This window comes from Xylocopa sonorina, chromosome 2 (assembly GCF_050948175.1).
Source record: "Xylocopa sonorina isolate GNS202 chromosome 2, iyXylSono1_principal, whole genome shotgun sequence".
NCBI lineage: Eukaryota > Metazoa > Arthropoda > Insecta > Hymenoptera > Apidae > Xylocopa > Xylocopa sonorina.
This window is the reverse complement of record NC_135194.1, coordinates 10,703,107-10,728,447: the sequence shown is the minus strand read 5'-3', so window position 1 is coordinate 10,728,447 and position 25,341 is coordinate 10,703,107. Positions and strand designations below refer to the sequence as shown.

Here is a 25,341-nt window from a genome sequence, read left to right as displayed (position 1 = left end):
GACCGTGACTTCCTACGAACGTTGAATTTTATTCACCCCGCGACTGTCTATGTGACTTATCGCTAATTCCGTTTGCGCTCCTCGTCCGTGAGAGTAGAGAAAAATGTACTTGTCAGCTTGGTTACGTGAATCGATTTAAATGCCGCCGGTTATCGGATTATCGATTGAAATCTCTTAAAGGGCAACCGCTATCGACTCGTAAATGAACTATTTTCTTCTAAAATTTCTATCCTTCTTAATTGTATTACATACGACGAAGAATCTGAGCGTCTGATGTAATTTTCACCTTTCGTGGGAATTATAATTTAATTTGACGGTGCAAACGGTTAATAGTTGGCAAAAGTATTTCATTCAAGTCGATAAGTAGATCTTACGGTGAATGAGATGTTGCCATTATTATTATCATTGACAGGAAATCGATTATCCTCTCGTAATTCTATTTCGTTTGTACGCTAGTGCTCCTTGATATATTAGACTCTAATTGCTAGATATTGAAATTTCATCGACTGAAAGCGTATTTAATTTTGACACGGTTAAAAGTAAACGTGAAAATATTTTAGAGGAACATTCATGGCTTCTAGTAGAACGCAGAAATTTTTCATTCAAGCCACTCGCGTTACTTCTAAAACATGTATAAAAATGTTACAAATGGAAACGATTAAAAAATGAAGTTTTATAGAGAGAAATTCCAAGATGCTTAAACGATAATACGGTTATTCGAACTGCCAATCATCGGTTACCATCGTGGAATATTGAACGCCGATGGAGGAGGCGTCTACGTAGGCCAAGAAAATTGTTTACAGAGCACAGCTACGTGAATTAAAATTCAAAGAGCTTAACGTCCCTCCAGGATTCCCCGGATGATGGGGTTCCCGTATAAAAAGCCACGTAGAAGCCGTGGATCGCGCATTCCTCTGCCGATTTTCAGTCGTCCATCAGATAGGTGAAGAGCAACTCCTCTTCGTTCGTTTCCTCGGTTTGCAACACCAATCTAAGTACTTGGTCGAGCCCTCTTTCTACACAGACACGTATTTCTTCCGTTGTTCCAATAATTCAGCGTGACATTGGTGTACTCGATTTGTCGTAAACCATCACCCTCCAGTGGCCTCTGTAAAGAGAACTGTGACTTTGATTAACGAAAGTGTGCTTCTCTGTTTTCTAGATATGAATTTAACTTTTGCTCTGACTTGCGCGATGACAGTTGTCTGGTTATTCTGTGAGAAGTGTGAAACAGCCCACGAACTTGTTAATGACGTCCATCGAAGGTTCCGCAATCACCCTTTATTACGAGGGTAGCTATCGTATTTAATTAATTCGTTCTACGCTTAGTACACGAGAAAAAGCTTTGCATCACGTTGCACACGACGAGCCATTTAAGCCTCTTAATTGCTTATTACGTGACATTTCCTTGTATAGGTATATCGTGGAGGATCTCGGCGAAGACAATGATTTTGTAGATTTAAATAAGCGACAACAGTTCGACGATTATGGGCACATGAGATTCGGTAAACGAGAGCAATTCGACGACTACGGTCACATGCGATTCGGCAGAAGCCACGAATGAACGGTGATATTCGATAATTATTGATCATAGATGCAACTGTGTAGCGTTGTTTCACTGTCATTGCCGCAGGAGTATTTTACATTGCAAATGTGCATTCAGCTGTACCCCTTCCCCCCTCCCTTCTTTCAATAACTGCACGTTCAATTAATAAGTTCATTTTGAACTGGAGTTTTCTAATCATTGTACACTATCGCTTACATATAATTCAATTATAATGTGTTCCGCAATTACATGATTAAAACAACAAAATATTGCATCGTTGTATGATTATAGCTACAACTGTAATAAAATAAAATGAATTTTACAATGCATCGCATTTAACATTTCCACGTTTATTATCGCAATAAGATTTTATTCTAATTAGGCCCAAAAATCCTGTTTAATGTAATTTTGATTGTCATTTTATTTGTTACATCGTGGTAGGACATAGTCCATTAATGCGCGATTAAATACTTGTACACTTCAACTTTCAACTTGGCACTGTTTCGCATCAGAAAAGTCAGCAATCCCCGGAAACTGATCGGTCTCCCTTCGAAAACTATCCAGTTTGTACCTTCTGGATTTCAAGTCGGCTATTCTCCGATGAAGCTCCATGTTGTCGTCTAAAAATGTGTGCATCCCGTCCCGTTTCCCCAGTTCCTCGAGGCTGTACCCGATGGTCCGTCGATTCAAGAGCCACGGTTCCGGTGGCGGTGGTAGCGATGGTAACGGCCTCAACTTCATAGGATACGGCGGTCTGTAATCAACTTCCGTCGTCGTTCGATAATCCATGCGACGAACTTCTTCAGAATTGTACATTATGTCCGTCAGCGTCGACTCTTTTTCATCTTCCGTCCTGCAACACGTTTTAATCGAGTCAAACATATTCAAGCATTTAACAGTCTACAATTTTCTATTAACTCTAACGAAGCATATCGTTATTAGCTAGAATCACTCAAGATATTATTAAGATAATGCATACTCCGCTGATGCGAGAGACTTCATGTTAAGTAAAGCGCGTTGCGGGTAAACTGGCTTGTACAGGTCTTTTAATTCTATCTGAGACAGCATATCTTGGGTCTCCGAAATTCCTGTGCAACCAGCCTCAAAGCCTAATCTTCGATACGATGATTTATGAAGATTTCCTTTTGGTGGAAATATGTCTTTGTTGTCTCTGGGCTCCGCCAATGTTTGCATTTGCCTGTTGAAATTACATTTGTGTATTATAAGAAACATTGGAAGTAACGAATGAAACGTCACAGTTTGTCAGGTGTGATTAATCAAACTAACATTCTTTGATATTTCACCAGTGTAATATAGTAGATTTCGTAGTATAGTTTGCAATATCTACTTTAATTTCTTCACGTTAGTGTTGAACAGTAATTATCACTATAAAACACGTGGAACTATGCACATGAACGATCAAAGGTAATCAGAACACAAGTAATTTTAGGGTGTACGTTGATGGTTTTAAGGAAGGTGCGTTGCTACGCGCAACCGAACGAAGGGTGCGTTTTACCCTTCTTCGTTTTAATATGGCAACACGTAGAATTACACTGCCTCATCGGATTAAATGTTGCTCCTAATCGTACACGTAATAAAATATTGTCTTATGCAGATATTTAAACAGAAATGTACTTACCAATCATGTACTTTTACTTTATCATTATAAATAGATGGAGTATGAAAAATGATTGGCTCCACATCTTTAACTTCATCCTCACAAAGTGGAATAACAGCCTGGTTAAATTACAATCAATAATTATAACATTTATCAGATGCACGTTTAACAATTCTCAGAAATTTCACAATACTTTTCATACCAAGATAATCTTACGTTCATTTTTCTCGTCATCAACAATTTCTCATCCGTATTTAAAATTATAATTTGAATATATACTGGTTACTTCTTGAGATGGCCCATCCTACAAATGATCTGATTAATTAATTACAAATTGATTGAATATAGTTGAAAACCCTGTTGCTCCTTAACATTTCACTTTTTATCGTGTCTCTGATATCTTCACGTCTCTTGGGGTTGAATCTACGTAGCTTGTTAAGATCTACATTGAAGGGTTACATCGTTTGTGACGAAATTCCTCTGCAGTTCATTTACTTCAAATTTAATCGAATCGAAGATATTAAAATAATGAATACCGAATTGAAAGAAGTTATCTTGCGACAATGTCGTAAAAAGATTATCCATCTAGAATTGTTTGATGAAGAAGAAAAAGAAGAAGAAGAAGAAGAGGTGGAAGGTATCGAGGAGCAAGAAAGTGAAGTAATGGAATTGTCTTTCGAGGATATTCTCGCTGAGAAACGTCGCAGATACAGCTGTATAGAAGAATTCATATTTATTCTTTATAACGATATGTTGAAGTATTTTGTGAAAGAGTAATGTTACATTTGTTTCTCGCTAAACTTTTACATAACTTAAATATTTTTATATTTGAAAGCTAACGATTTCATTCACAATATAGATGGGATGGAAGATACTTGAGAAAAAAGTCTAAAAGAAAAATTGATGCTGACTCTAGAGAAATATCTAGCGACGATGAAGGTTTTGATAAAGGAGAAGATTTAGAAGATGTGAATGTATCAAAAGAAGACGACAATAATTTTGAAGAGAATGCTAATGCTGTAACTAAATTGAGTTCTAGCTGTCCCTGGAAACTAACATTGCCAGACGAATTTGCAAATGTAACATTTATCAATAATAACACTTATAGTGGACGAATTAGTAGAAAAATGATGGAAGGCGAAGGTGTATACAGATCGTCCAATGGTGCTCAGTATAAAGTAATTTTTCTTAATCTCCTGTTCGCAGCTGATTTTTATTTTCTGCTTGCAAAAAGCTAAATGTATTCTATTAAATAACGTCGATTATCCTTAACAATAACGTACGATTTAACGCAGAATATTTAATAATATATTTAGTAACATTACTACTTTATTTTCCTCGGAATTTTATTTTAAAGGTAATAAAAAAATTCTGTTAGGGAGAATTTGAACGTAACTGTATGCATGGGAAAGGTTTGCTAGAATGGAACAGTGTTTGTTGGTACGAGGGCGATTTTGCGAATGGTTACCCCCATGGTAGAGGAATTATGGTAGACGGAGAAAACCATTACATGTATACTGGTCAATGGCACAAGGGTCGAAGGCACGGAAAAGGGTTAGTACTAAGAGAGCAAAAGATATTCACATTTGAATTTTTTCTAAATTAGCGAATGACTTAATACGAGTAGATATTGATATACCAACGTTTAAAAATTCTACTCTTCTAGTTTAGTCTATGCGCAATACTTTATACAAACGCAACTGCTTAGAAATAATAAAAGTACTTAGTGAATGAGTTGTTTATTACAAAAGTTATTCTCGTTACGAAGACAATGGTTCGTACGATGGAGACTGGACGATGGACAAAATGAATGGCACTGGGTTACGAATTTATCCAAGCGGAGCTCGCTACGTAGGTCAATGGAAGAATGGAGTTCGTCATGGACTTGGGATCATGGTCTGGACTAATGGAGATGTCTACCGTGGAGAATGGAAATGTGGCGCGATGGATGGGTTTGTTTACCTCCTCTGTAATAAACTAAAGTAGTACTAACTACATATATTTTACGTAATGTTTATACAGTTATGGCGTATATGTATGGAATGGATTCTTTAATGGAACCTTTACTTGGCCGCAAGAAGTTACCTATGCTGGTTATTGGCGTCATGGAATGCGTCATGGCAAAGGTGAACTCATTCTATGCCCTCTAACAAATTATGATTGATTATTGCCAGCAAAATTTACATATTCCACGTGTTGCAAGATGTACTAATAAGAATATTGTTACAGGAGACATGAAGTTGAATTCTGTTGGTGGAGCTAGATATTCTGGTTGTTGGAAGAATAATAAAAAACACGGTCATGGAATTATGATTGGTAACAAACATTTGACGTATTTCTACTAGTTTCTAATTGCATTTTTAAATACGTTATAATAGAAAATTAAAAGTGGTTCCGTTTCATTCAGGAAATAACGGAGAAAAATTGGAGTCTGATTCGTTGTTTCTAAACGACATTTTCTGTGCATCGAATATCGTAAATAATACTATTAAAAATGAAACGGAAGTGAAGTATGAACAGAAGTGTATACGCATGGATGAGGAAAAGGCACCGCAGTAAGATCGTCTATTCTCGCAAAATAAAAGCATAAAATGAAAGCAATCCCTTTTTCTCTCTTGGAAAAAAATAATTGTACAATAAAAATTAGTAGTGAAATGTAAAAAATGTATCTAAAGATATCTCTGTTTAATACTTTCTAGATTTGTTGAGAAGCCTGAACAATTGGCAGAAACATTAGTATCTCCTATTCTAAAACCAGAACAATTTCCACGTTTATCTTATCACATAACTCGTTTATTGGATCCAAAAAGTCTGGAACCAGTTCTCGTGACTTCGATTACATCTGGGAAATGTTACAATTGCGAAAACAAGTCTTGCTCTTGTTTGGCACCTCCAACTTTAATTGGTCTCTTGTTTATGCTTGCATTTCCTTACTAGCGCAGAACACATTAAAAAAGGTAGTTAAAATTTCTAATGAAAATGTTCCGTTAAAATACAGATACAAACGAACAAAAAGATCTTATACGAAGGAACGTTTCTGAATCGCAGATAGAAAATATGGCTGAATCTAATTGGAAGTACGAAGAACGTTGGATATATAATTGCTTAACATTGCACATGTCTCGTTTACGTCGAATTTATAATGATTACGCTAAATTATTTACAAAGTCACCGCCAAAATGTAATCTTGTAATGACTAGGTTGTGTCTTTGGCAGTTATGGAGAGATTGCGATATCCATGAAAAAGGGTTGAGCCTCGCTGAAATCGACACTTACATTGGTAAATATTAACTGCTATCAATTGCACTATTCCTAGTAAAACATCGTACGCGTTATACGATATTTTAACTGTTTCCGACAATTTAACGAACAAAACTTGTAAGCAAAACTTTGGAAATAACTTTAGCAAAAAATGAAACCGCGTTGGTGGTAGATCCTCATCATCCGTTCGAAAGGATAGAAATTTGGCAGTTCTTACACGCATTGTTGGAAGTTTCTTGGCATTTATACACTAAACACAATGATATAGAAGTTCAGAAAATGAATGGAAAAATCGCTGCTGGTTTGCATAAATTTTTGGAGAACGATGTATATCCCCGTGCTGGAAATCACGTTGGTATATAAGTAATTTCAAGATAACACTTATATAGAAATGTTACACAGAAACAGTAATCAATAATTTACAGTGATTTTTAAATAAAATTCTTCTTACAGGTAACTTGTGCTGTGAAAATCAAAATTTACTACCTGCTTATTGCGTCTTTGAATTGTATCAACGAATTGGGTATCCACTTACGGCAAAGTCACTTCTTCGATCGATGTGTGCTGTGAAAAGTATACTACCATTTTCTTATACAAATTTTTAATTAAACTACTAAATATAATAACAAAATTGAAATTTTCAAATTACTGCTATGTAGGTACCACTCCACAATCTTCTTCGACGTCGATGGACTTCATTAAAAATTTTCCAGATGGAATTAATTCTGTAACAATAGGTGATAAGATCAGTTATTTATTGAAATCCGACAGAATTTTTTCATCACCTCAATACACAATTAATGTATCAAAAGAAATAGAAAGTGATCCGTGTACGTATATCAAATTTGATAAATAAGCAATGATTCCATTATTTATATTAAAAATATAATGTACATTACAGTTAATGGATTGCTGGCCTTTAAACAATTGGGTGCTCCAAAAATGATAAAAATTATGGCAGCAATATGTCCTGGAATAAAAGATGGAAATAGCGGTGTAATAATGAACATGGATTATAAGGTACGACATTATGATTCTAATTTAAATAAATTAATCGAATTAATTTTTCGTGCACCACGCGAGGTGTTGCAAACTGTTCCCTTTAATAGCACACTACAGATATCGACTTGAAATTTTGTTAATTAAATATTTTGAATGGATTGACTATAATATCTAGAATGTTACATGTTGGGAGGAAGGAAGTGTCTAAGGGAGAAAAGGGGATTATTTTCATTTTATTCGAGTGAAACAATTATATAACAACATTTTTTTGTGGTAGATTGGTGTCGAGAGAAATTCCGAGGGAGCATCGAAGACCGTTGAAACTTATTTTATTGTTCGAGACGATGCTCGTTCGTTTTCAAACATTTATTTATTCTTTTTACAATACTATTTCAGACATCTAACAATATATATTTGGAGTTGTCGATTTACAGACGTTTTAATTCCGTTCCTTCCGATCATAAATCCATTTTATTTATAACTATTACAAAACTCTATTATTCCCAGTGATACTTGTGAACGTCTCATATGATTAATACTTAAAAATCGACAGATCATCAACTGTTGATTATCCTCTGATCGCTTTTCGATATTCTTCTTGAAAGAAGTATTATTCGTTATAACTTTTCAACTATACAGACTAAAAAGGAATGCTTGAAATATAAGCGTTATTATGAAGGAAACAGCTATCAGAAAAAAACGAAAAATTAAAAAGAAGTAAGATAGCCTCTTTTGGGCCCCTCTGACTTAATCCCAAAATTTATCTATTCTATGTTCTTGCACTTAATATAAACGAAATTAAAATCGATACCTGCAATGATTTTATACAAAACAGCTTGTAATACTTTACGTGGTGTACTCTATGTAAGCATCATTAACTGTGCTAAAAGCATAAAATATTATGATCGCCGCAAATAGATCGAGATGCATTTATTACACCAATATTTATCTATAAATTAATACTGAATAGTGTATTTAATTAAATAAACGGGTAATACTCTAATCGATATGATTATTTATACGTGTATTACAGAAATTGTATCTCTTCTAACTTAATTAAGATTTTAATTAAATGCGGCATACCTTACAGACATATCGCGTGTATACAGTATTTTTACACTGTAAAAATTGAACGTTACAGCTGACATTTCTCGAATTTTATGAAACGCTACTAGAGGCGACGAGACAGTTACTCTATTCGAATAAGAAAGTTTAAAAGAATTTGCATGTGAAGAGAATTGAAACAGGAACCAGATGATTAATGAAGAAGAGAATTTTTAATATAATTTGTTAAAATAATTAATTTCTCTCGGCTTTTATTTTACATTTTCAAAACAATCATGCTTCCGTTAAGTCTTGGTTAAATAAAATAAACAAATTTTTATTGCATTTTAGCTTTAAAGAGAAAATATATATTATGCAAAATTATAATTAAATCAAGTTAAAAATAGTAAAAGAATATATTAGTTTGATAGTGACTTATATTGGCATATACATATATATATAATACGGTTCTAGACAAAAATGGAAAAGAAAAGAAAGAGTAACTTCACAGGAGTAATTATAAAACAACTTAGAAATAATATTTAAATAATCATCTATCATTGCCAATGATCCTTTAGTTTAATAACATAAATTAACAAATGCTCCTGGACGTTATTGCACTTGCATTACAATGTGCCCATGTAAATTAACAACTGTGAAAGCTTGAGCCAACTTTTCTCAAAAGACCAGCATGTTAATTTAATGATAACATTTTTACATAATTTCTCAATACTTGTCACCAACAATTAATATAGCATCTCTCAATACATCTTATATAAAATGAAAAAAATTATGAAGACAAGTTTGCGTAACTTTTTTGTATCGAGAGATGTAAGGACTTTAACAGTGGCATTTATGTTTAATATCTGAAAGAACAAAAGGAACTTAGGTAATAGAAATAATGAAGTGAATGATATTCAGTGCGTGAACCTGTAAAAGTAATTGAACAGAAGTTGGATAAATAAATACGGTGGAGTTCGCAAGAGGTACAGACGGGAAATTGATTCTTTGAACATCACAAAATTGAGGACGTGGCAGTTAACTTTTACAACCACCGATAGTACGATTCAGTCTTGACCGAGTAATAAAAAAAGTTTTCGGTACCGTCGGAATAAGGAAATAGATTATGCATCCTGATATAATAATGACGTGAAACTTGACTAAAATACAATGCATACGCGTTATTCCTGATCTATTATTTTATCATCTTATGGCGTCTTCGTTTTAGATATTTCTAATATAATATACATGTATAGACCTAAAATTTGATGAAAATATAAGACTCTCTCAGATATTTTATAAAATAGGCGAAAAATACTTTTTATGTGATATTTAGCAAAATTATTAATACTTTAGAATGTTGCGAAAATATTATTTAATCAATTCTAACATTTTTTGCATTGTGCGTGGAATGATTTCACCAAATGAAATAAATTACTTTCATATATCAACTTTACATGCAAGGAACATTTTTTACGAGTAGCAAGTATTTTCTCGTGGAACGTTGAAAAATTTACATATAAAAGTACAAGATTTCATATTATGCAGTAATGTCGCTAAATTGTAACGTATTATGGGACGTATATACAAAATACGTACACTCGCGAATTATTATTTATTTAATGCAATCATAAAATTGAAGATTTAGATGAAATGTGTTGAAAATGAAATACAGTTGGAGACGAAGACGCTTTAATGATAGAAGTATCAGTTTAGAAGTATCGCGTCGTTAGGTGCAGCTTAAACCGACTCGACAATCGCTACAAGTAATTCTGAAATATAAAGTGTACACCATTGCATATAAATCCAATACGGAGCAGCGCAATACATTAGAATGATAAAGCGCGACACCGTTGGCAAATCCTTGGCAAATAAACAATTTTTAACCAATTTACCGATGATCAAATAAAAATTAATTGATATGTTTGCTGTAAAAAAATAAAGTAGTCGTGTATTTTCGTTCAAAAACAGCTCTAACCTTTCTGGACAGGTAAAATAATCTATTTTTTTCCTCGTAATATAAACGAAACATACCAAAAGATACAAGGTAACAAGTATGTTAAAATGCGTACCGCGAATGTACAGTGCGATCGAAATTTAATTCGAATCTTAAATTATTTTCATTCTTCTGGTATCCAAGTTCGATAGGTTTCGTGTTCATTAATTTCTATTAATTCATTTACATATACGTACCCTTAAGACAAATTCGGATACATTAGTAATTAAAATATAAAAAAAAACTTATTACAAAGATTGTTGATAAATTGATAGTAGAAAACATTTTTCGTAGAAGTATCTACAATCTGTATTCGAATCACTCGGTAAACAGGACACGTTAGTTTAAGTAACTTAAATGCAATCGAGCGATTGTTACATTTTACTTTGTTTAATTGATTATCGAGATACAATGCTGAACGAACTAACGTCTTTATAATGCAACTAGTATACGAACAGTAAGTCTCTTTATAAAAGTCGTTCGCATAACCATTGATAGTACAACTATTAGTAGAATGGGTATAGAGCATATTGAGCCCCAGGACGTACATCTCTCACGTGAGTAACGTATCGTCCAATTCTTCTATTTTGCCCTCGGGCTGAGACAAAACTTTCCGCAGTACTTTGCTGACTACATCCGATAACGATTCTTTTGCACCAGCATCCAGAAAAGTCATACAACGCTGAGAAATACAATTAAAAATATCATAAATATAATCAATCATCAATTATAAATCAAAATCAAAGTCACATACCTGATGTTCTTCTTCTCCTTGCCTTAATCTAAGTACTGCTATCAGAGCAAGCTCGCTATTAGCTTTTACGTAACCATTTTTCTCTTTTGTTCCATTTACCAACATAGGTAAAAGAGATTTAAGCAATTCTGGTGACATATTTTCAGGTGGTATGTTACGAGCCAAATGAATGCAAACTTTGGCTAATAACTGTTTCACATCGTTGCTGTTGTTATTCATTGACTAAAATAAATCACACGATAAATTATTCCTGCGTGAAATTACATATGAATTTAATTTTGCATATTTTCTAAAATATTCTTACCCGCACGAAAGGAGATAGAACTTGTTGAGGTACAGGTTGTTGTTCGTTCATAAGATATTGAAACAAATATCCACACGCTCGTATACCGTTCATGACTATTTGAACTCGATCCGCGCTCAAGTACGAAAGTATCACCGTACAGACACGAGCTTTCTCTTTGTTATTGTACATAGTTGTTGGTGATTCTTTTAAAGCGACAAACAATGCTGCAGAACGGCCATGTCTGAGCATCCAATCAACACTAGTATCGTTACCTACAAATTATTTATCAAGGAATATCCGCTTCTAGTTGCAATTAAGTAACGCTTACAACGTCCACCATAATTTATATAGTATAGAAAACTTACATAATAAGTGTTCATTAAGTGCAATGTTAAGTTGGTCTGGACTAAGCCACCGTATTAGAGCTCCAAAACAACCAGCTACAGCATTTCTTGTAACATCTTCTGGATGGCCAAGCATACTACTTAAAGTAGCGAAAACTTGCTTTTTCATTGGCTCTGTCATTTTGTCACCAGCAGGTGTAAGTACACCTCGCAAAGCTTGAAGCATCGTTTCTCTAGAATACATATATATTATTAAACATTCACTATAAATATACGAATCGTGTATAACATTCAGACTTTTTTCAAATTTCTGGCTTACCTAATAGCAGGATCATCACCAGTTTTAATACCAGTATGAAGTTCTGTGAATAGTGGGTCGACACGAGTATGAATGACAATGAGATTACTTAATGCGTAGGCGGCTTTTAATCTCACTTGTCTGTTACTATCGTTTAATGCTCTCAAGAAAGTAGTTTGCAATTGTGGCAAGAATTGTTTTAACATTACACCAACCTTGCCCAGCAAAATTGCAAGCGTTTCTAAAACAGCTGCTTTAACACTCCAATTAAAACGATCGCCAAGAATTCGAATCAACGGTCCAGTAATATGCACAACACTCGGTTGTAATGCTGAAGCGCTAGTTAATTTTATAACTTCACCAAGCCCTTGTGCTGCTTGCTCTTTTGCTTCTGGTAAACCATTTAATATAGCTTCCCTGAATATCGGAAGAATAGGTGTAATTCCCTTTGGTAAACAGAATCCTGGCAGTAATTCTTGTCCTTTCAAATCGGATACTGCAAATCGTACGGCTTGTCTAATATCTTGTACATGTGCAATTTGTTGATCGGATGCCAGTGTCTTAGTTACTGCTGTAAGAGCTTCCCAACTCATTTGCAATACATCCTTATCGTCATCCGTGAATAAATGAATGAGACCTCGCAATAATTGCGGGACATATTGACTATAATCTGCCCGTGTATCGCGACAAAAAGCACATAACAAAGTTGCAGCACTGCGACGTTTAGATGGATCGTTTGATTTTGTAGCTTCCATAAGCTGATCCATCACTGTTCTAATGCCAACCTCATCAGTAACGGATAAAATTACCGTTTGGCAATATTCCAATTCTTGAACTTCATTCGGCGTTCCTTGAGCACTGGAAAGAGCTGTTAGCAATGCTGGTAGAATCTTATGAAGGTACCTCGTTAACGCTTCACCTGCTACACTTGCTAATATTGACAATGCTTTTGTATTAACAGGAGGAGTTGTTAGTTGAGGTACTAAATATGGCAAGACAACTCTAGATTTGATTGCCATTACTTGACGTAAACCATCTAAAGTGTTTTCTGCTTCTGCTGGATCTGGTGAATTTAATTGCGTTAACATTGCCGGCAATATATCATCTAATGCTCGAACTCCTACAGTCGAATGTAAACCATCAAAAGTTTTCGCTGCTGCTTGCCGAACTTCTGGTAATGGATCGCATAATGCTTTTCTATAAAAAGTAAATGTAGTATTTTAATAAAATTATTTAATTACCATGGAATTTAATTTTAACGTTTACTACCTACCTCACTGTTGGGACTAAACTGATTACAAATGTTATCACCATATCCTTATTTGTACTTGTCATAATTTCGGATAATCCAATACATACACCTTGACGTTGATCAGCTTGATCACTTTGCAAACCTTTCTCCAAAATAGGTATAATCTCTGGTAGTACCCTTTCACCTAATTTTCTAACAAGATCCCCTAAAGTTCTTGCTGCCACCTGTCTCTTGTCATTACTTGTACTTGCTAAACAGCCAAGTAACAAAGTAAACAACGTTGGTAATATTTCCCTTAACGTTCTTGGTGTATTCGTTACAACAACTTTCCACACGTGAAGAGCAGCTTGGCGTACCATCAATGCAACATCTGATCTACCCATATACAATCCAGCCAACACACGATTTCGTCTTTCAGCACCAAGTGCGTTAATAATAGCATAATGCGATTGTTCGGTTCCAAAATTATCATCTTCGCTGGCGGTTTCTGTCGACATTTTGCCCGAAACACCAGAGATACGATATAGTAAATCCCCAAGTAATTGTACCGATGAATATCTAATACGCCAATTATCATCAAACAGACTTTTTTCCAATTCTGGTAACAGTAACATAATAGCAGAATCAGCATAAAGATTAACAATGCGTTGACCTGCTTTAAGCGCTGTCTCGCGAACGTATTCATTTTCATCAGCTAGAGCTTTTAAAATGGGATTGATGATCTGTCCAATGTAAGGTGTAAATTCTGTAGTAAATGCACTTGGCATGTAAATGAACATCATAATGTAACCATCCTTTACATGAGGAGCTATATCAGTTCTTTCAGCTGTACTAATGATCTCGGGCATAAGTTTATGAAGTTTTTCAACGCCTAATCCTCTTACAACTTCTGAAAGACCTTGTGCAGCACCCGATCGATCGACGCTACTTGTCTCAGACGTAAGTGTTTGCATCAGCCAAGGAAGCAGATCTTCAAAACTAGATTCACCCATTCCTCGTACCATAGCACCTAACGCTCTTGCAGACACACTTCGTACCTCCGGTACCGGATCTAACAAACTCGTTTTTAAACCAGGAATGATTGTCGGTAAATATGGAGTTAAATCTTTCTGATCAGTTAAAGAATACATGTTTCCAATAATTTGGGCTGCCATTTTCCTTGTTTCCGTTGAACGATCTAAGAATGCTCGTTGCACTACAGGCATAATAAGTGCCAATGACGGAGCATCGATGAAATGTACAAATTGTGTATCCAAAAGAGTTTGAAGACAAGTTGCTGTTTTGTGAGAAGGATCTTGTAAAGCTTTCAATAAAACTGGAACAATAGCTTGAATTTCTGGATTTCGAATTACACTTCCAATCACTTTAAGAGCTTCTGCTCCAGCTTCTTGAACTTTAGTGTGTGAATCACTGAGTACTTCAATAAGCTTTGGAACTATACTTGGCAAACAACTGCTGAGTTGTTTTGGTGCACAATATGCCATTGCACCTAATAATTCGACGGATCCTTAAAAGGAACAGTTGAAAAAATGATTATCCCTAATAAAATGAACAGATAGACATTATCATTTTAAATGATATGAATATTTAAATTACATACCAGTCTTAGTCCTCCAAGAGTCCTCTTCTAATGCTGCTAATAAACTAGGTAGAACAAGTTTTACTCCATGTGCGGATAATTTACTCATAACTACGCGAGCTGTATCGTCAGTAGCTGTTCTTACATACTGGCTCGAGTCTCCAAAACATAATAACAAATGTGGTAAAACGTGAACAATGTACGGTTCAAATAATCGACCAAGCATAGTACACAACATTTCAAAAGCGAACAACGCTCCTTCTCGATGCCTGTAATTTTTCTTATCCTGGATGGCATTAGTTAATGTGGTCATAATATCGAGTTGCTTTAGCGCCAGTATTCCCATACCCTTGATTATACCTGCTAAACCATAAGCGGCGCCTTTACGTTCTCCATATTTGTCTGATTTTAATAATTGATCCATCAATTTGTCCACTATTTTTGGTGCATCTTCCTTGATAGAAGGTACAAGATGTGGTAAGCAATTGGCTACAGCTTCTTGTACTTGTTGCGATGGTGTAGAAAGAGCAGCAATTAAACGCATAACTATTGGTTTAATACGTGGATCATCTTTATCGAGATGTCTTGCTAATGATCCCATAAGAATAACCACAGACTGTTTAATCGAATCGAAACTACCGATTTTTGGAGCTTTGTCCATAAATTCCTCGAAAACCGGTAATAAACAAGTTATATTTACTTTTCCATGAAGATCAACAACAGCTACAGCAGCAGTTAACATTTCTGTACGAACAGACTGATTTCTATCTCCTAAGCCGGTTGAAACAAAGAATTGTATAAGTTTAAGTATTGTATCAGCGCTAAGAAGAGGTGCCATTTGAGCCAATGCAAGTGCCACACCTCGCCGTGGACCCCAAGTATCAATAGGTTGTTCGACTACGCGACCAAAATCGTTTAATTTCGGTGGAATCATGGCTAACTTTTCTTGGTAAAGCTGCAATAATTTATCCAAAATTACTGGCACTAAGTGGGGAACATCGGTTAAACATTGTGCCAAAGCACAAGCAGCAGCTTGTTGTATGGGTTCTACAGGATGTGCAATATCTTGAATAAGTTCATGAGAAAGACTATCTGCATGCATTACTAAATCTGCGGCATTCCATAACTCGTTAGCAAGAATTTTATTTTCATCGCAAGAATCAAATTTGGCAACCCATATTCTTCTAATAAGATGAGAGAGTTGGTCTGGATCCTCCTTTTGAGATGGAAAAGCTCGTCTTACGACTGTTAAGGCTCTCAATGCCGCATCTCTTATTGTAGGTACAGAATTTTGCAATGCCCCAATTAAAGAATCTATATCTTCGTTAGTTGCTATTGCAGCACCACGTTGACCGCTACCAGATTGGGCAACATCTAATAATGCTGCTACCGCATGTGTCTGTACTCTACCACTTGTGATTTCCATTAATTCTATTAACAGATCAAACATATGCTTACGTGGAAGTAATTGGGGATGTCTTGGATCTCTAAAATCAGAAGAATTCCCTCTTTGTTTAGCATGTTCTTGTATTATTTGTAACCCTTGGATAATCATATTATCATCCTTATAAGATAACAAAGTTTTCTTTATAAACGAAAATATATAGCAAAAAGTAGGAGCGGTAAATAATTCTTTTTGTTTTATTGTCAATGTGTGTAAAAGATTTAAAGCTCTTTTCACTGCAGTATCGAGATTTTCTTCTTCCCAAGCTGAATTCAGGTCACACTGTGGTTGTAATTGTCGCAATGTAGTATGTGCTATTAAATCTCTTAGAACTGGATTATCTATTTTCACAATTTCCTTTAAACGGATATAAAGATCAGACATTGCTGGTGCTGCTAACGGAGATCCTAAATTTTTCAAAATCAATGGTAGAAGATCTTTTAAGTAGAAAGAAAGCTCTTGACCATTTCCATGTATAGAAGATATAATTAGGGATACAGCATTATCTAGTTTACATTTCAATTCTGCCAGCCTTTTGCGAATTGCATTTTCTTTTGCCATCTGTGCTTTAAGAATTTCTTCTTGTTTAGGTGTTAATTTCGGTTCCTTTATTTTTCCTTCCTTCTTTCGTTTTTCATATAATTCTCGTCTAAGCTGTAATTCTTCTTGTTGTTCTTTAAATGAATACATTTTACTCTCCCTTTTCATATTCATTGAATTAAGAATATCATTTTCATCATTTGTTGGCAACACACTTTTATCATATAATTCTCCTTCTGGAGTAAGATAGGTGAAATATTCGTCTTTAGTGACTTTTAAGATTTCTGGATCATCCAGTTTACTTGTAATATTTGACACTATTACAGGTAATATTATATCTGGTACTATTGATGCAACTTTTGCTAAAGCATTTTCATAACTAGGAGTAGGACTGTAATTTTGCACAAGCATTTTCTTTATTTCATGGTTAAATGAACATAAAAAATTTTTTGGTATAAGATTAAAGTTCTTCGCAATCTTGAACCACAAATTTGGCATTGCTTTAAGGACTGCAGGATGATGAGATGGAATCAGTGCATCTCTTGTCATTTGCATTGCAGGTAACTCAAACAAAAATGAGCCTGAACAAATAGCAAGCAATCCATCTGCAAGACATCTACCAGTTGTCTCATAATTGGAAGAATCATCTTTGTTTTCTTTATCTGTTTCAGATTTTATTTTTACATTTTCTAAGAATTTATTATATTCCATCAATAATTCTTGAGCAGGCCCATATGTACTCAAACCAGTTAAAATCTTTTTAATTAATGGAAAACAGCGTTTTCTCGTTTCGTACTTGGGAGCCGTTGCACATGCTATAATTGCTCTATGAACGCCATTCAAAGCTTTTTCATTCAATCTATCTCCAAATTCAGTAATTAATCTTTCACAAAGTAACATAAGATGATACAGAATCTCATCACCACAAGTTGTCAAAAATTTTTCGGAAAAAAATATTTGTTCATCGATCGCATTCCATAATACAGTTTGTTTGTCATTTTCTACTTGATTAGCGAGCACAAATTTCAGTAACAAATAAGAAGCCACTAAACCCTCTGTAACTGCAGCTGACTGTGCAGATTGCTGCATGGCTCTTGTTATTGCTTGTATCAGTAAAGGTGTTATTATGCCAGAATATGAAGCTACTGGTGCAGAGAAAAAGAGTTTAATATAAGCAGTACGCACTGCAGCAGTCGAAGTCTTAGCAGTCATGCCTTTCTTAAATGCATCTATAACACACTTCGGGACGTTGTTCGCAAATTTATTAGACCATAAGGCCATCATTTCAAGAGCATGAATTAGAGTTTTCTCATGAACCTCTGTTTCAAGAACTTTGATAAAATGTTCACAAGCTGTTTCAGCTAATCTTTCAACAGTACTTCCAGATGCTGCATTATAACTAAGATTTCCAGCACCTTGTAGTACAGAAATTTTATGAATTGCAACTGTAAGTTTCCCTTCTGATCCATGAAATACAGCAAATACAGATGATAATAAATTTTCCAAAGCAGTAGTATCCGAGCACTGAAGCGCAAGTCTACGACATGCCCTTACAGCTTCATCTCTGACTAAATCTTCCTTTGAATGTAAATTCGCAAATAATCCTTTACTTATGTCTTGACTATATTGACTTAAATCAAGACTTAAACCGCTAAGAATGTATCCAACTGACTCAATGATAATTTCTGGATTTCTTAACATAGCCTTTTGCAAAGCTGGCAATAGTTGACTTTTAAACTCATCATGAGATATTCTACGAAGAAGTGGTACAGCATTATGGACAACATATAGATCTGGTTTTTTCTTGCAACTAATAGTTAATTTTATGAAAGTATCTATAGTATTTGTCTGTAAAATAAAAATAGTCATTTGTTTAACAATATTTAATATGTGAATTAATCTAAAAGAATAGATTTTTTGATATATGAATTTACCTTTAATTTCACCACTAATTCACTTTTTTTTGCATTAACTAGGTACTTCGTAAGTAAGCTAGCAAGAACAATTACACCATTTCCAACTTCCAGTTTAGTTAATGTTTCTAAATATACTATTTCAGTATCTTTAACATTTGACCATTGATGTGCTAGTAAGGTGTACACTTTTTCTGTCAATTTTTTATCCATAGATGCCAAAGCCGCTGCACTTAAATTTGCTTGTGCTTCAATAAGTTTCGGTAATTCAGAATTCATGTTCGAATTACTTCTATGTCCATGTAGAACAATTAATGTTGACCATTTTAATGCAAGATATGCAGTTAGAGATGTATTCAGACTGCAAGATAATATTATTTTCTTCAATATTTAATAAGCATTGTCACATTGTCAAGAGATTGTTTTTAAAGTAAATGCATCCAAAAAATCATTCATTAATCATTTACATACGTAGGAACTACATTTTTATGCCATGTAGCTTGCTCTGTAACAACATTTGTCATGTGCTTTATTGTAGCTTCTGGTTGCTTTTTTAATAATTCCTCGATTAATGTTTTCACGTAAGATTGGGAAGCAGTATCCTTGTATCGATGTAAAGTAAGAGATATAGTTTTGCAAATTCCATTGACAATTTTCTCGTTGATGCCTATAAATATATGAATATATAGAAATAACATCTTTGGAATTTTAATTAAATGTTTACTAAAACATTTAATATATTTTAATTCCTAACTTTCATTCTTAATAATGTAAATATCTTGTTTCCTTTTCTAATGATAACAGGTAGAGATAATGACTAAGGTTTAAAAATTACTACATAATATGCAATACCTTTCTTACATTTGATTGTCCAATAATTTTAACAAAAAAATATATACACTTATATGTAATTATGAAATACATTAATTGTAATATATAACACATATAAATTGTGTGCTTAAAATCAATATTAACTTTTACAAGCAAACATTTAACATATAAAATATAAAATCTATGGCAACACGTTAATGTTTAATATACATGTGTTATTACATGAAAATCAGTGATTACAATAATTATAGCTTTGTAACTGATTAAAAAGTAATCGTTAAGATGAACTGTTAAATATGGAAATTGTATAAAAATTATACAATAATCCAACAAAAATGTGCACATATACTACGAGTTAATTTAAACGGTGTATTGATTATTCTCCCGGATAGATTGATCTCGATGTATTATTTATGAGCGGTAAAACATAATCGTCTTCCATTCCATCGATATATGGAACAATCAGATCTAGTAAAAAGATCATACACAATTTCGTTCCTTACCAGGATTTGACAACACACTGACGACATTTTGCAGAACCTGTCGCCGCTCATTTTTACTAGCGGTTTGAATTCGATTCGGCAGATCTTTTAATGCTTTCGTTAACTACAACAAAATCAATTGTGAATAATTGCTAGTAACAAGATAATAATATGGTTTCTGAACTTCCACGTGACAGACTTACCTCGGCATCCGCCATATTTCTTCAAAAACCGGATTACTCTAGAGCGCCACCTTTCATTGGATTAAATAGCATTCGAAATAGTACCAAAAATTGTTACACACACGTTTATCCAAATCTATTACAAAGTTAGAAGAAAGCGTAGTAAATTTGGGCAGATGACGACCTTACCTGTGCGATACAAGTTTCACTTTAATATAAATCGCATTTGAAGTGTTGACAAATGTGCTTGATTAACTGATAATTGAATAATATAACGATAGTAGAGTTGACAAGAGATTACACCACATTTGAAAAAAAACCTGAGAGTAGAGGGACATCTTATACAAATACTTTGTATCAGAATAAATCGGTATCGAAGAGCAATTTGATTTACTTATCTGAAACGAAAAATGTGAAGTTTTTCATACAACAAAATGCCGCTCTCCAATTTCTACACCATTTCAATGTAGAAAAATCTACTTTGATTTTCTGTAAAATATAGAGACTCAGACAGAATACCTTTTTCATCATTCAATTAAGTCTGCGATAGGTTTGCTGTCTCTTTTATTTATTTATTTCATTATCATTATAATAAAGAAACTAATACAGTCTAAAAGTAATTATCTTAAAAACTTAGAAGGACAGACCGATCTAACTGTTGGTACTGTAGACGGTTTTTATACTAGAAGTTTAGCGTGATAAAGCTATGGTGTTTTGGTAGAGGAAAATGATTATCTACTTCGCACGGAATTCAGCTCGTATTACTATAATTTATGTTTTAGTGTCGATGTCGCAGTATTTGGTAACGTTATGCTTTGTTATTTAGTTCGCATATCGCAGTCTAACTTATCATCTATTCGTAGATCTCGTTTCTACCTTATCCAAACTCCAACGTCGGCTTGCCCGACGTCACAATGGCCCATTTTAGATGCCACCTCTAGTAGGTATTCATATCGGTTTAAAAAATTGTATGGTAATAAGTACCTTTGCTTTGTACTGAAATCCTACATACATTTCTGGCAGCGGCTAATAGAGGGCAGTACAACAATATTTCTCTTAATGTCACGTCAACTTATTTGCTAAAGAAACAAAGATGTAAATACATTTGTGTTGTATAGCGCAAAACATTAGTTTGTATCTCTTATAAGTCTTGGGTATGCAGTAACAAAGTACGAGTAACAACAAATATAAGATTGTAAATATTAATGTACATATACAGTTTAATCTTGATTTGCAATCTTGTTACGAGTTATTCTTTATTTGTAAGTAGAAAAACTTTTAGGGTTGAAGCTAGTAATATGACTGCTAAGCCAGATTTGATTCAAGAATGGAGTCTTGATAAGGTGTTAGGTTCTGGAGGATTTGGTGTCGTCGAACTTTGGGTTCATAAGAGTGGTGAAAAGCTTGGTAAGTTACTTTTCTTAGAATGAAAATAAGAAGTAAGTGTTCTGTAATTGTTTCGATGTAAAATATGCTTTATGACCTACAGCGATTAAAATATGTAAAAAGGATATCACACAATTAACAGAAGCACAACAAAAAAGATGGATTAACGAAATACAGATAATGAAACGTTTCAATCATCCAAACATAGTTAAAGGATTAGAGATACCATTTAAACATCCCGATGATCAAATTAACTTACCTTTATTATGTATGGAATTTTGTAGAAAAGGTGATCTTAGGATGGTAAATTTTAGTCTATATCCATTTTTTCTAGTTAATGCAATCAAATGATTTGTCTGTATTGTAGATTTGTCTATATTGTAAATTTTAGGTTCTAAATAAAGTAGAAAATTGTTGTGGGGTTAGTGAAAAAGAAGCAATCGACATGATGAAGGATATTTCTTCGGCAATAGAATACTTACATTCTAATAACATAACTCATAGAGACTTAAAACCTGAAAATATAGTTTTGCAAGATAAACATGATGGTGTAGGCACTACTATGTTTTAAATATAATTTTATTGAAAATATATTTAAAGAAAATAATATGGTAATGTTGTACATATATGTGTGTAAAATATGTTTTAGATTTTATACAAATTAATAGATTTAGGATTTGCGAAAGAACTTGGAGAAGATAGTATAACAGGATCATTAGTAGGTACATTGAATTATGTAGCTCCAGAACTATTATGGAAACAAACATATAGTTGTTCTGTAGACTATTGGAGTTTGGGAATTCTTTTTCATGAAATTGTCACTGGTGTAAGGCCATTTCTGCCAAAAATGCAACATACTATGTCATGGTGTGTTAGGTTATTAAAAATTAAAAATGTAATAAAATTATCAATATTAGCTACTTAATATATTTTATAGGATGCAACATATTAGGAATAAAGAATATAATGACATCTGTGCCTTTAAATCAGAGGGAAAAATAGTTTTCTCTCAAAATGTTCGAAATCCAACAAACTTATCCAGGTAATAGCTATAAAACATGTTGATAAAATAAAATGTAATAGACCATATTATTATTTAATCCTGTATTTTTCATTAGAAATCTTCAAAATAAACTAGCAGAATGGTTTAGAATTGTATTGCAATGGGATCCAAAGAAAAGAGGAAAACAGTATGATGAAAATGGAACATCGAAACTGGTCGTATTTAAATTGTTGCATTCCATTTTATCAAATCAGGTAATTTTACATGAAACTTTTTATGCACTAGTTATATTACAAATTATACATAATATATACTTTCAGATAGTTCATGTGTTCTGTACGTCAACATACAAGATTAATGCATATGAAATAACAGATACTACTAGAATTACAGACTTACAATGTATGATCGCAGAAGATACTAATATACCAATAAATCAACAAAGATTAACAGATTACTTTGGTAATATTCTCATTGAAAATCGGATACCGGTTTTATCACAAATAAAGGTATAATATAATGCTATTTGGTTAATTTGTACTTTTGCACAAGTTCTTTTATATATATAAATATGATAATATTTATGATATTTTTATTTTAATTAAAATTGGAGCTTTTTTTACAGTATCGAATTTTATTTGTTTTCAAAACCGAAAGATCTTTATTACAAATTTTATATCCAGAAAATATACCTTCACCAGATATTCATATGGAAATACAAAAAATGATAAAAATGTTAGGAAATCAATTGGATATGGAGACATTACAAGATTATTATAGAGTAACAATATTTTTTATGAAACAAGAAATATATTTGTTTCAGTTGTATATTTTTGCCATAACTATAAAAACGTAAGTGTTTTATTCATTGTTTAAACACATTTTATATAATCGTACATCATTAAATATACAAATTTCATTTATTTATATTAAATAATCTGTCTATATATTCATATATAAAATAACAGAGATTTAGCAATTGCAAGGGTTAATACATGTAATGAAAATATGACAAAAGCATTGACTAATATTACTGTCCTTTCAAATGAAGTATCTACAGCTTTTGCTAAATACAAAGAGAAGTCTATAAATAAAGAGAGAGTGACAGCTTTAGAAAATAATTGTAAAAAAGTTACCAAACTTGTTGATGCTGCTAATCAAATAAAATTAAAATTTGATTCACTAACGCAGGAAAGTAACAAATTAAAAGATGCTGTTCAATCTCTTGATTGCATTCAAGATATATCCGAAGTGTGAGTAAATTTTATTTTGTTTACTTTTACAATTGTTTTAAACAAAAATATTTACGTGATTATATTTGAATTTTGCATCTAGATATAATAAAGCAGTAAAAGTTTATGAATTATGTAAAGATGAACATTCTCATAAATATGCACAACCAACACGAATGGTAAAATTATTTTTTGAGTTCTTGAAAACACGAGAAAGACAGTGTCTTAATGCAACTATTTCTGACATTATTAGGTATGTATATGACAAATGGAGACACATTCTACCTGTATTCAAATAAAATCAACAGTATACAGAATAATAGTATTTAATTTTTTTAGACAAATAACAAGTTTGGAAAAAAGGCTTGTAACATTGGAAACAATTCTTAATTCAGTTATTGCTATGACAAAAATATACCACGAAGAGCTTCAAAATATAATTAAACATATCTCTAATGATATGCTTGGTATTTCTAGTAAAGATTACTCCAATCCATCTAATGGTGCATGTAAAACTGTAAAACCTTCATTAAATAATGATACAAGAATGTCAATAAATAACGAATGTAGTACTAGTAATCAGTTTTCAAATGCATCTATTATTAGGCATAAGGAAATTATGGATACAGACAATGATGTGATATACGATAATTTAGTAATACGTAACACGTATGTTTAATTGTAGTTTTTATTTTTTTAAAATTACATCATATATTTAATGTGATAATATGAAATACCTTTATTTTTCAGGTTAGATCTTTTGATAAAAACACAAAAAAAATATATGGAATTGCTTCGTCTGGAATTATAAGCATACAATGAAAAATGTACGTATTGCATTAGTGAAAATGTATTTTGTAGATACTCATTTCGTTATTTATGCAAACTTCAACATTCATAATGCTCTTGGAATATAATGCCGTACACCCCATTTAATATTAGCATCTTTATCAGTTTTAAGATACGTGTATGTGGGGCCACTTGTTATACTTCTTTGTCTCATCTTCCATCCAACATTATCTGATGATTTTGAATGATCTGTAGAAAGTCACCAGTTTTCAATGATTTACAGAAATTTTTATTTATTAAAAATATATTATTTTAATTAAATAATTTACAAATTGTGAATTTTATGTTATAGGATGGTCTGAACTTGGCTGTGAATAAAGCATGGTAATCACATATTATATATGTACATATTGTAACATTGTGAATAGAGTAATTTTGACGTTACTGGCCTAAATAATGCATTTTACTGCTCATCTGAAACTGGCCTGAAAACAGTAGTCAAACTTACTCACAATTATATATACATATGATTTAAATCATTGTTTTTATATGTTAAATA

At 33.1% G+C, this 25,341-nt stretch overlaps 5 protein-coding genes across 8 annotated transcripts in view; 3 read left to right on the top strand and 2 right to left on the bottom strand.

Annotated features, from left to right (window-relative positions):
• The first annotated feature begins 1,164 nt into the window (after positions 1 to 1,164).
• Dsk (Drosulfakinin) lies at positions 1,165 to 1,614 on the top strand. The gene is made up of 2 exons (XM_076910036.1): positions 1,165 to 1,292; positions 1,417 to 1,614. Exons 1-2 carry the CDS (start codon positions 1,165 to 1,167, stop codon positions 1,562 to 1,564), a joined length of 276 nt encoding a protein of 91 aa, XP_076766151.1. The 3' UTR covers positions 1,565 to 1,614.
• Positions 1,615 to 1,865: 251 nt separating this feature from the next.
• On the bottom strand, positions 1,866 to 3,292 carry LOC143433275 (uncharacterized). Its single transcript, XM_076910561.1, has 4 exons — positions 3,186 to 3,292; positions 2,526 to 2,744; positions 2,032 to 2,399; positions 1,866 to 1,939 (listed from the first exon to the last, which is right to left on the bottom strand). The coding sequence occupies exons 2-4, from the start codon at positions 2,738 to 2,740 to the stop codon at positions 1,866 to 1,868; spliced, it is 657 nt and encodes a 218-aa protein (XP_076766676.1). The 5' UTR covers positions 2,741 to 2,744; positions 3,186 to 3,292.
• A 999-nt stretch (positions 3,293 to 4,291) lies between these two features.
• On the top strand, positions 4,292 to 8,138 carry LOC143433274 (uncharacterized). The gene is made up of 15 exons (XM_076910560.1): positions 4,292 to 4,342; positions 4,543 to 4,718; positions 4,916 to 5,116; positions 5,187 to 5,290; positions 5,394 to 5,480; positions 5,572 to 5,719; positions 5,864 to 6,069; positions 6,163 to 6,444; positions 6,571 to 6,780; positions 6,879 to 6,998; positions 7,085 to 7,255; positions 7,327 to 7,445; positions 7,705 to 7,761; positions 7,824 to 7,933; positions 8,033 to 8,138. The coding sequence occupies exons 1-15, from the start codon at positions 4,292 to 4,294 to the stop codon at positions 8,136 to 8,138; spliced, it is 2,148 nt and encodes a 715-aa protein (XP_076766675.1).
• Positions 8,139 to 11,011: 2,873 nt separating this feature from the next.
• On the bottom strand, positions 11,012 to 20,467 carry L(3)80fj (lethal (3) 80Fj). The gene is made up of 11 exons (XM_076910467.1): positions 20,394 to 20,467; positions 20,212 to 20,314; positions 19,349 to 19,544; positions 18,899 to 19,238; positions 15,002 to 18,812; positions 13,423 to 14,908; positions 12,171 to 13,346; positions 11,873 to 12,084; positions 11,526 to 11,779; positions 11,222 to 11,443; positions 11,012 to 11,149 (listed from the first exon to the last, which is right to left on the bottom strand). Exons 1-11 carry the CDS (start codon positions 20,406 to 20,408, stop codon positions 11,021 to 11,023), a joined length of 7,944 nt encoding a protein of 2,647 aa, XP_076766582.1. The 5' UTR covers positions 20,409 to 20,467; the 3' UTR covers positions 11,012 to 11,020.
• Positions 20,468 to 21,636: 1,169 nt separating this feature from the next.
• The window catches only part of Ikkbeta (inhibitor of nuclear factor kappa B kinase subunit beta), a 575,876-nt gene continuing 572,171 nt past the window's right edge, over positions 21,637 to 25,341 (top strand). The window contains exons 1-13 of one of the 4 annotated variants that reach the window (XM_076910686.1): positions 21,637 to 21,779; positions 21,862 to 22,061; positions 22,150 to 22,308; positions 22,408 to 22,625; positions 22,696 to 22,800; positions 22,877 to 23,015; positions 23,082 to 23,270; positions 23,387 to 23,613; positions 23,730 to 24,014; positions 24,097 to 24,246; positions 24,333 to 24,662; positions 24,749 to 24,820; positions 25,135 to 25,166. In XM_076910686.1, coding sequence (XP_076766801.1) covers positions 21,671 to 21,779; positions 21,862 to 22,061; positions 22,150 to 22,308; positions 22,408 to 22,625; positions 22,696 to 22,800; positions 22,877 to 23,015; positions 23,082 to 23,270; positions 23,387 to 23,613; positions 23,730 to 24,014; positions 24,097 to 24,246; positions 24,333 to 24,662; positions 24,749 to 24,815 — 2,178 coding nt within the window. In that variant the 5' untranslated portion in view covers positions 21,637 to 21,670 and the 3' untranslated portion in view covers positions 24,816 to 24,820; positions 25,135 to 25,166. Of the gene's footprint in view, positions 21,780 to 21,861; positions 22,062 to 22,149; positions 22,309 to 22,407; positions 22,626 to 22,695; positions 22,801 to 22,876; positions 23,016 to 23,081; positions 23,271 to 23,386; positions 23,614 to 23,729; positions 24,015 to 24,096; positions 24,247 to 24,332; positions 24,663 to 24,743; positions 24,821 to 25,134; positions 25,167 to 25,341 lie in introns of those variants that run through there. The other 3 variants (XM_076910687.1, XM_076910688.1, XM_076910689.1) reach the window with 3 other exon arrangements.